Here is a 10,480-nt window from a genome sequence, read left to right on the forward strand (position 1 = left end):
CTCCCTACCACTCCCCCTCCTCCTATCTCCCAGATCGCAATCGCAATTTCAACCATCATCATCCTCCCCCTCCCCTCCTCCTCGTCCTAGCCCGACTCCTCCCCTCCCACCACCTCCTCATGGCCTTGACATCCCAGCCCTGACTCTCCAACACGGCCTCATCATCCTCGAACCACTTGATCTCCTGGCGCATCAGCCGCTCGTACGCGTTCAGTTGTTGTTGTTGTTGTTGTTGTTGTTGTTGTTGTTGTTGTTGTTGTTGTTGTTGTTGTTGTTGTTGTTGTTGTTGTTGTTGTTGTTGTTGTTGTTGTTGTTGTTGTTGTTGTTGTTGTTGTTGTTGTTGTTGTTGTTGTTGTTGTTGTTGTTGTTGTTGTTGTTGTTGTTGTTGTTGTTGTTGTTGTTGTTGTTGTTGTTGTTGTTGTTGTTGTTGTTGTTGTTGTTGTTGTTGTTGTTGTTGTTGTTGTTGTTGTTGTTGTTGTTGTTGTTGTTGTTGTTGTTGTTGTTGTTGTTGTTGTTGTTGTTGTTGTTGTTGTTGTTGTTGTTGTTGTTGTTGTTGTTGTTGTTGTTGAGGTGTGGGATGTGCTGGGGGAGGGAGGGTCGGGTGTATGGTGCTGGATGCTTGGTACGCTGCTCTTCTCTGGGGCGATGTGCGCGCCGCCGCCGCGTGGGATGGCTCTGCTCGGGGTCTTGATTGGTTGGTGGTCTGGGTTGCGGACGAATGTTGGTGGGTCGGAGGGAAGCGGCCGTGGTGGTGACGGGTCGGATGGAGGTGGTCACTTATGCGCGCAATTGCGGTTGTTGGGGTGGAGCTGTGCTGAGAGTCAAAGGATTGATTGACGTTGAGCTCGTGGAGAGCTTGGCGATTGCTCTCGAGCTTTCTGCGGTCGATAGCTATTGTTTCAAAGTCATCAGAGTCGCTGTCGTGGGAGGAGTCGACAGACTCGGCATGCCTCTTTCGGCTGTTCTGGAGCTCAAATGACTGTTCTGCGGATGAGACACTGTGTTTGGCCCTCTTGCGGGACATGATCTGCCCCTCTGCTTCCTCTTCGGGTTCCGCAATTGCAGATCTCTTCTTCGTTTGCGTTTGTTGTGCCTGGGGCTTCGAGGGAATGAAATCGCAATCTGCTATTCTCAAGAATACTACTTTGCCCTGACCATTCAACCTCTTTGCTCGCTGGATCCTGAACCTCTTCAGAACAATGGTACTTCCAACTACAACATCTTCAAGGTTGATCAATACAATCAGCCGGCTTTCAAGAAGTGCCTGCACCACCAACACCCCATCACTTAGGATCAGACGGTATGCTCTTCTCTTTTCATCTCCACACGAGCGTTCGTGCTCTGATGGCTCACTCGCCTGGCTATGATTGCCAGCTGCCGCCAGCAGGACCTGCTCGATCCGTAGGGCTAGGGACGCCGGATAGACACATGTGCGGAAGAGTTCTGCGAGGCAGGGACGCACGAAGGACGGGTTGGAGGGCTCTGAACCGTCGAGCATGCTCTGTTGCCATGGTGGGAGCTGATAGTGATACAGGTCAGGCCACTTGCGTGACAGGGCGAGCTTCACACGGCGCAGCACTGTCACTGGCACTGTCAAGATCCATCTGTCTGCATCGTCGCCGCGTCGGATCTCCAGACGCGCTTCAATGCTTCAATGATGCTCTTGGCGCCAACACCCAACCAACACCCACACCATGTCCAGAGTGAGCGACGCAATTGGCTACTTCTACGGAGTACGGCTGACTCAGATAATGCTTTCAGAACACAGCTGCAGGAGCCTGGAATGAAGCTCTATAAGTCTCTACTGGAGGGGTTTCTATCCTGTTGACGGCTGAGTGAGCCGTCTATCGATATCAACGCCCCTGAAAGGCCAAGCTCGCCGTTTCCACAGACGAAGTGTGCAGAATCACTTCCTCTTCACGAACCAGATTCCAATGCTAGACGTTGCTGCAGCGAAAACGACGAATTCTAATCATCTGCTTACTCCGAGCTCCAAGGGACCAAATTACCATGGAATGGCACTCTCGCTTTCCGGAATTTTTCTTCATCAAACTTCCATACTCCACTCGTCTTGTCCGGTGATAACTTTTCCTCCTGTGGTGTGCCCAGCTTCTCAAATACAGGAGCATCGTCGACTCTCGAGAAGAACTTGGGTTCCCACCTCCTTCCCTCTGCCTGCTCTTTCTTGCGCATCATTCGCTGCGCCTTTTCAATTTTGGATTTGGCATCGTTTGTGGCCTGCATATCACCTGCTCGGAGAGCCTTCACCACGCCGGACCATGCACGACGTGACTCCCATGGATCTTGTTTCTCGAGCGGAGCAACAGTGAGGGAGGTAGCTGGGCTTTTATGTGTATCGTAAGCCTCGAGCTCTTTGTTCTTGCGTACGTCCTTGAAGATGAGTGCATCGCTCCATTGGCCCTCTACCGTGAATAGTGGATTATCTTCGTCGCCGGTCTTGTATAATTTAGCACGCACAGTATTCCTCTTGCTGCCACTTAGTCCCAGAAATGAGGTTCCTGAAAATTCGATCTTTGAAGTATAACCGGATGATGAGTATATATGGACTGGGCCACTCAGCTCAGGATATGGAGATCCGGTGAGGAGTGACTTGATGTGCACCGTCGGAAGGGTCTGGAGGTAGTCCTCGTTGTATTTGGCGAGGTGCAGGACGGCATGACCGGTCTGAGTGACGTTGACAGCTCCATTGAATGTGATTTCTTGCCTTGTATAGCCTTGCGCCTGGGCAGGAACGGCAGGTAAGCCGTATGAAAGAAGTTGAAGTGGTCCAAGTACAAGAGAGTTAAAAACCTACTCGAACTCCATGTTTCTCGTTCCACAGATAGCATGCTGTAACGGGTGGATGATGGCTGGACACCAGCTTGTTAGTTGGGAGTTGGCAATCTTGCTCGCAGGCAAGAACTTCGCCCGCCTACCTGACTTGTTCCGAGATCAATTTTGTTTTTCCCGTTCTGGCATCATTCCACTCCGCTATAAATAACTCGCCCAGGAATGCGTTGAGAGGCTTCTTAACACCATCTGCCTCGTGACCAGTATGATACTGCTGTGCCTTGAGCGCGCTTAGATACCATTTCAGGACAAGCAAGGCCCTCTTCTCGACGTTCGGCTCCAAAGCCGGTGCAACGAGGATCGAAGGACGTTCGCACCAGGTGGCAGGAAACTCGACGGCGGACTTCTGCGCCAGGAGGAATGGTGGTGCGGTAATATTGGAGAGATCACCTTTGATGCTGGAAATGGAGGCTACAAACTGTTTCAATGCGGATATGTTTTCCGATGACGAAGACATTCTTGCAAAGAGATCCGGGGAACGAAAGACGTGCTGTGGAGGATAGAAGGTATATAAAGTTCTACGGAGAAGAAGGCGGCAGGCCTTCGACCATGCACAACGCTTCCTTTGGGCGACCCGGGATTAGACATGGTAATCAGTCGAATGGTATGTAACTGAAATACTACTACGGAGACGTGCATCAACAGTCTTCAGTATACGCTAACACTAGAGCGCCACTAGCGCAGGCTGCTGACTTCTAGTGTCCGCATAAATTGTTCATTATAAGGATAGAGTCCTAAAAGTGCCTAACAATCCCCTCTGATCCTGACGGCTTCTGAGGCTCTTTCCTAGGCCAAATGGCCTTTAAATAATAATGTCAAAGCCTGCTAAGATTTAGCTAGTTATACTCTCATGACACTACACTAGTATAAGAAGAGTTAGCTACCAGTTAGTGTATATCGAAGACTCTTGACGTACGCCTCCGTACGGGTCCCTGCTCAGAGGCATTGGGCCCGGCTTGGCATTGTTGCTTAGCGAAGGCTTCATTGCCGACGTTCCTTATTCGCGCGACCTACGTAATGTACTATGACCAACACAGTAATGGATGCGCCCGCGCCCGTCACGTAGTACGGTGGTACAAGTAGCAGAAAACAAGTGCCAAGGTCGCAGATGAGGTTTGGGAGACAATCTTGGGGTGCACTTACTACGTAGACACATGCTATGGTCACGCTTCATGGATCTCTTAGGCCGTCTATATCTCCTTACACCATCTTATCACTACATCACTCATCCCAGCCTCAGCTCCACCAACAGCATCGACAATCTCCTCGAGCACAACATCACACCTCCACATCCTTGTCTGCTCCTGTCCGATGCCTTTGTTGGCTGCTGGCAGGACAATTTCCCATTGGGCCAGATCCTCCCATGCTGCAGCGGCAACGTCGCGATTCCAAAGCTTCGTAGCTTGGGCAATAGATCCCGCAGCGGATGCCTGAAGGCGTGCACGTGATACCAGGTCCACATAGTGGCTGTATACCAATGCAAAAGTCACGACCGCCGCGTTGTATATAGCATCCAAACGTGCAGCAGAGATCAGAAGGCTGAGATGGAGGTCTGGAATACTAGGAAGCATGTCAAGGACAGTGTCAGGGGCGCTCAAATCTGAGAGCATTGCAGGCCTGAGGTTGATCTGATCAAGGGAGATAATCGTCGCGACATCAACGTAGAGGCTGGAGAAAAGGTCGGGTATCGATTTGGTGGTATAGAAACACTGCATGAGAAGCCTTTGGACATGAGAAGAAGGAATGAAGACTTTCTGTTACATAGCCAGGTTAGCTTGAGATTACCTCTTCGCACTCCTGAATGTAGACGAACCTCAACAAACGCATTCCACTTGTCGCAAATCTCGACCGATATGTTCTGACGCTCGTGATCCCGGTCCTGGTCTCGAAGCAGTAACGCAGCCCTAGCAATCTCCTCAAATGCTTGCAAATTCTTGGCATGGGAAATGTGGATCCAGCGATGACTGAAGCGGCTCTTAACCCTCTTCTCGAGCGTGTCGCTGACATCGACGCGTGCACTACAACCAATCACTGCTATCGGTGCTTTCCGCGCTTGTGCAATGTCGAACAAATTGTACAATAACGTCTGTCGTGGGTGTGTTGTGAAGAGATCGAATTCGTCAAGGACAAACACCACACTCTTCGTTGTCCTGCCCATTGCATCAGACTCCAGCGTCTCAGCCAACTCTTCGGGATGCGAGAGGAGGTGGAGCAGCGAAGCCATGGTATCAGCGTAGGTATTGATTTGCGCAGTCTCATCTTCTTCCACTTGCATTTCTCGACCCAATTGGCGCCATATTTCGCGAAGCGCAAGCTTGTCATCGGTTTGGTGGAACCCACTCAACCGAACGACATGGAAGTCTCCGGCACATTCAGTTGCAAGATTGGCAATGGCAGTCTCCACCAAGCAGGTCTTCCCAGCGCCCCGTGACCCTAGAAGGAGGATACTGTTGCCCTCACCAGATTTAATTGTGGCCGAAAGAAGAGTATATAGCTTGCTATACTCAGCTTCGAGAGAGGTGAGAGGTGTAAGGATCTGGCCGGTCAGTCGAGATAAGACGAGTGATTTGACGGGATCGAGCCTTAGATCTATATGTGCAGGGTCAGGATCTAGCAAAGGAGTAATGGCAATATTGGGCCCTTCTGGGACATCAGAGAATGGCTCTTCTTCAACCTCCTCTTCAACCTCTGGCACTCTTGATTCTTCATTGTTCATTGTGAGTTCTGCTATCTGATGGACATCTTTACCAGCCTTCTCCTGAGCTTCATCACTTTGGTATGGCTCCTTCCTGCGTCTCGCTCTCTGTGTCTTCTTCGTGGTGGTTGTGTCGAGATCTTTAAAGCCCAAATCTCCGATTACTGTGGTTCTGTCTTGTTCGAATGCGACAGACTTTCGAGGCGTTTTGTTTCCCTTTCTGCTAGGTGTTAAAACGCCTTTGGGTAGGCCGGGGTTGGGGTTGTCTTCCCAAGCACTTGAGAACCGCCGAGGCTGTTTTCTCTCTCGGCCGCTGGAACGCGTCCCGATAGACGCTGTCTCGGCTTTCTCCTGACCATTGTGGCTTGTAGATGCCTTCTCTGTTTTCTCTGGTGTCCTTCCCTGGTGTCTCGAGCTTGTTCTTTGTGATTTCGTTGGGGTCATAGTCACTTCGTGTTGCGCAAGCTCGTCTGCGCTTTCGGTGCTACTAGCATGTGCCTCGGGTCCCCCGGCGACGCATGCGATTTCATCCTCGTTCAAAGAGTCCTCCTTAGACCCGTAAGTGGAATCACGGACGTTGGTTGAGGGACTTTCTTGCGCCAACTCATCCTCGCTGTCTCTAGCTTTGAAATGGCGTCGCGAGGTACTGGTCAATCTTTTCGAGCTGGGGCGAGAAGTAGAAGGAGTTACTTGAGTCTTTGCAGACCCTGCACCAGGCGTCGCTATCCTTCGTCGCTTAGAGCTTCGTGGAGAGGGTTCGAAGTCGGACATCCTGATAAAGAACAGAACTGGCGCGTTTCTGGGCGATCTCACTTGCCTGAGAGTTCTATTAACCGCACAAGGAGCATTGGGTGCAGCGGTTGTATCATATTGTAAGTGTTGAGGCCTTCGAAATTATTGTGTTCGCGCAATAGCACAGAGGAGAATTAATGTTCCGTACATGCAAGCACTTTAGGTAATACGACGAGAACGCGCCAAGGAATATAAGTTCATGTACGGTATTGGTACTAGTCCAAATCAGGCAATAGCCTGATGCCGCTTTCAAGCTGACTTGGGGATATCTTGCGACTTTCCCTTGCTCTTCCTACTTCTTTCTTATGTGTAGTATTGGGGACCTTGTTCTTTTCAGGCAACGAGCTAGCGCAGGACTGCTTGCAACAAGCTAGCAAACAGGGACAGTGATGATCACCACCATGAAAATCAATGCAGTTTCGCAATCTCCTGGTCCTATGGACAGATGTGTTTGGAATGTTGACTGACAACTTTTGTCGTTGCACAAGTTCTGAGTCCCACTCAAAGAATGTATGTGAGCCTGACGTTCCTTTTGGTGGAAAGCTGTGGCAAGCATGGATATTCCTACTACAGACTCACAAGTATCAAAGGCCCTTCGTTGGACGATGGACTGAGCGGGTTATCTGGAGATGTACATAGCACGAAAGTCATGAATGCGGTCACGCCTCAATTCGCAGTAATAAGTATACATAACTCTGGGTACCGACTGAATCACTCTCCTCGATTACATGATCATAAAGCAGCTAGAGCCCTAGCTCCTCATCACTAATGAAGCCAACACCCAAAAGCAATAGCAAAAGTCCTTCGTAGCCAACAGGTTCCAAGTACAGCTCCATACCCAGAAACTCCTTCCTCTCGTGAAGTTGTGCTTTCACGCAAAAATCCGCTCCTTTCCTCATGACCAATACCAAACCTGGGATGTTGTTCTCCCAAAACCTTGATGGAAAATGCCAACGGCAGTGTCTGTGACCTGGCAGCCGTGCCAATCCCCTGCGCCACACCGTTGTTCATACAAGAGCCACCCCGTTGGCAGGTTGGCCAACAGGTACCTCACTCCGCCAGTTCTCGATGCGCTGCTCAGCAGTGCTTTCATTTGCGCTCTCTAACCGATCAGCAGCAAGCAAGTCCTCAAGTCCGCCTGCTCGACGACCACGGTTGATGTTGCGTACTGCAGGCCTTCTTGCCGCATTTGGTAGTGCCGTAGGAAGAGGTATGATTTCTTCAGCAGGGTCGTTTGTAGTGCGGTTGGCTGCGATGTTACCATTTCTACGCCTGGGATTGTGTTGGCCGTTTGATCCTATTCTGGCCGCGTTATTCCAGGCCGTATTGGAAGCAGTGTCGTGCCTCAGAAGCTGTGCTGTTTGGTTTGCCATGGTGCGAGCTGGAGCATCCAACTCATAGGGACCTGGTGGCAGAGGATTTTCTCTGCCAGTGACCGTTCCGTTAAGCAATCCCTCTGCAGCGTGAGCAGCTTGTCGAAAGTTACCGGTAAGGATGTTTCTTGCTTGTTGCCTGAAATCATGGTTGAGAAAGTGCTCAGCTGCATTTCCTAGACCAAGTATTTGCCCTGGATTGTCACCTGCGACAATGTCATCAGATGGTTCATCGTCGACACCTAGCACTTGCATGCGCCTGGCCAAGGCTTCGTCCCTGTGCTCTTGGTGTCTTCTTCGATCCAATTCTTCTTGATACCTGATAGGGGCACGTCTATCTTCATCGTTATACACTCTCCCCCCTTGCGCCATGTCCATGTGCTGCAATCTGTCCGCTTCTACCGCCTCGTAGTTGAACCAGGGACAGTCACAGGTCTTCCACTTGTTGCCACATATCATGCAGAACTCTGCAGTGCACCTGCACGTCATATGGTTGCATCCTTCTTTCAGCTCGACCATAGCAGAACAGTTGAAGCAGCGTTGCCACCCTTCTTTCTTAGCAACTTCGGCGAAGGCATTGGCCTCGGGATCCTTGGGACATTCTCGAGAAGTGTGCATTTTGTTGTTACATACGCAGCATACGCGTGTCCCACATCTTTTGCATTTTCCTACTTTGCGACCATTCTCCACGTTGATATGATTCGGTTTGATCCACTCGCCACAATGGCGAGACGGGCAGTAGATACGGTCTCGCGTCGTATACTCATGGAACTTCCTGTTCCAGGTCTTTTTGAACTTTTGGTCGAAGAGCTTGTCGACATATTTGAGCGGAATGTGATCAGAAGTGCAACATTTTGGTGGCATGTGGGCAGGGTCGCCGACAGACATCGTAAAGATGCGGCGCAAGCAACCATGGCACATCCTGTGCGTACAGGCAAGTTTCGCTGTCTTGATGATTGGTACGTCGTCCGAGCCGCAAGTGAGACAGGTCACCTTTTTGAGACTCGACTGGGTAGCGGGCGTACTTCGTAGAAAGTTTGACAATATGCCTGACCCCTTTTTAGCATGCGACCCTGCAATAGATGGTGCGTTCTTTGCTCGTGTAGGACCCAGCCCTGTTGTCAGAGTAGCGTCGGGTTTAGAACGTATGGTGGTTGCACTGCGTTGCAGTGAAGGTCGAGAAACGTGTGGGCTTTGCCTAGACGGTGTGTTTCTGTCCTGTATCAGCAGGTGTATACTTTTGAAATAAAAGCTCAAATCAGTTACCTTTCTGATGAGGCTGGCTTGCACTCATCAATACCATACGAGTTTCGGGGAGCGTGGTGTGTCGGTCCTATAGGCTCGCTCTGCCTCCTTCGACAAGTCTCTCGCTGCTTTTCAACAGCAGCATCCTGTCCACCGAACCGTCTTTTATTATCTCCCTTAGTGCACCTATCGATGGTCTGCCGCCTCGACTGAGAGGGCGCCTTGATCTGCACATCGCTATGTTCGTCCCCGTCCGACTCATTTCCCTCTACATCATCTTTTCTGGCTTCGATGTCTTGTTCTCTGCTACAATCATCGTACACTGGTTGATAGTCGCCCGCCTCTGCTTTGTTGTTCCGCACTTTGCGCCGAACATGCTTCCGTTCTGGGTCGATTACCTTACGCCGTCGCTTTACAGCCGACGTTTGGCGCACATGTCGGACGTCTTTCGCTTTTACAGCTTCTCTTGTGATGGTCTCTCCGACGTATTTCATCTTCTTCGTTCTGTTTCCGGCAGATGTATCGATATAGTCTAAGCGGGCTCTTCGCAACGCCTCAAGGTCGACTGGTTTGTCATCTGCAGGCGATTTCACAGGGGCGGAACTCCTGCCGGCTCGAGACTCCTTTCTGTCTTTTCGGGGGCGACTCCTGAGATTGGTGCGTCGTCTCGAAGATGGGCAGGCAGTGTCATCTTGGACCGTTCCTCGTTGGCTGTCCGATGCCATGCAAGCCGCTCTTTGGACTTCAACAAGCCATCTCTTGGGGCACTGTGAGCCGTTGTTTTCGTGCTAGGGTATAAGGGAAAGAAGCTCATTGGACAAGATACTGCAGGTTCCGGCCCGGCCAGCTGCGAGGGTTGCTCTCTTAGCCAACAAAGCACGGCCAGCTGTCTGTACATGAATCCAATTCAGAACGGACCAGGCAAGCCTCGTAGTGCTTCAACACTTATCGAGACGTGGTGAACACCCTTCCAGGTCTGGTGATCGGGTCGGGTGATTACGAGTACGAGAAGCCCTATGGCGTCCGAATAGCCAACCATGGTCCAATCCACGGAGACTTGTATGCCCGATCCGCAAGTCCATCGCCAAGGAGCTTCCCAATGAGGCAACAGCGCTGACACCGGGTACTTGATATCGAGGTCGGCAATGATATATTTCCCTCCTCCACGTTTCCCTGTGCCTGTCTGCATGGCAAAGAGCATGTTCAAGGCAACAGAATCGGGTATGCAGTCTTGATCTAAGCCGGGAAGCTTTGTGCCCAGTTGAGAGAGCTCCCTGATTTTTGGCTCTCACAGCCACGCGGTCGTCTTTAGCCCTATGGAGGATGTCTGGAAAGTACTGCATATGTTCACTGCTTCCTCAGGCCGTTCTTGATCATAGACCTGGAAATGCTGTTAGCGATTATACTGTCACTCACTTCATGGCACAACCGTGAACGTTTCTTTGACAGTTTATACCTGATCGCTTCCCAGATCGTTGAACGAAAGCCTACATATGTTCTTCAAAACGGTTGTTTACCACTGTTG

General features: G+C 50.7%; 3 protein-coding genes across 3 annotated transcripts; all 3 read right to left on the reverse strand.

Moving 5' to 3' along the window:
• Positions 1–58: 58 nt before the first annotated feature.
• Positions 59–3,307, reverse strand: EPUS_02220 (uncharacterized protein; the record flags this gene model as incomplete). Its single annotated transcript, XM_007787703.1, has 4 exons — positions 59–1,641; positions 2,010–2,742; positions 2,816–2,870; positions 2,937–3,307. 4 exons carry the CDS (start codon positions 3,305–3,307, stop codon positions 59–61), a joined length of 2,742 nt encoding a protein of 913 aa, XP_007785893.1.
• A 733-nt stretch (positions 3,308–4,040) lies between these two features.
• Positions 4,041–6,316, reverse strand: EPUS_02221 (uncharacterized protein; the record flags this gene model as incomplete). The annotated part of the gene is made up of 2 exons (XM_007787704.1): positions 4,041–4,604; positions 4,664–6,316. 2 exons carry the CDS (start codon positions 6,314–6,316, stop codon positions 4,041–4,043), a joined length of 2,217 nt encoding a protein of 738 aa, XP_007785894.1.
• A 1,028-nt stretch (positions 6,317–7,344) lies between these two features.
• EPUS_02222 (uncharacterized protein) lies at positions 7,345–9,680 on the reverse strand (the record flags this gene model as incomplete). The annotated part of the gene is made up of 2 exons (XM_007787705.1): positions 7,345–8,923; positions 8,977–9,680. The coding sequence occupies 2 exons, from the start codon at positions 9,678–9,680 to the stop codon at positions 7,345–7,347; spliced, it is 2,283 nt and encodes a 760-aa protein (XP_007785895.1).
• Between the last annotated feature and the right edge of the window lie 800 nt (positions 9,681–10,480).

Source organism: Endocarpon pusillum (genome assembly GCF_000464535.1).
Source record: "Endocarpon pusillum Z07020 unplaced genomic scaffold C698727, whole genome shotgun sequence".
NCBI lineage: Eukaryota > Fungi > Ascomycota > Eurotiomycetes > Verrucariales > Verrucariaceae > Endocarpon > Endocarpon pusillum.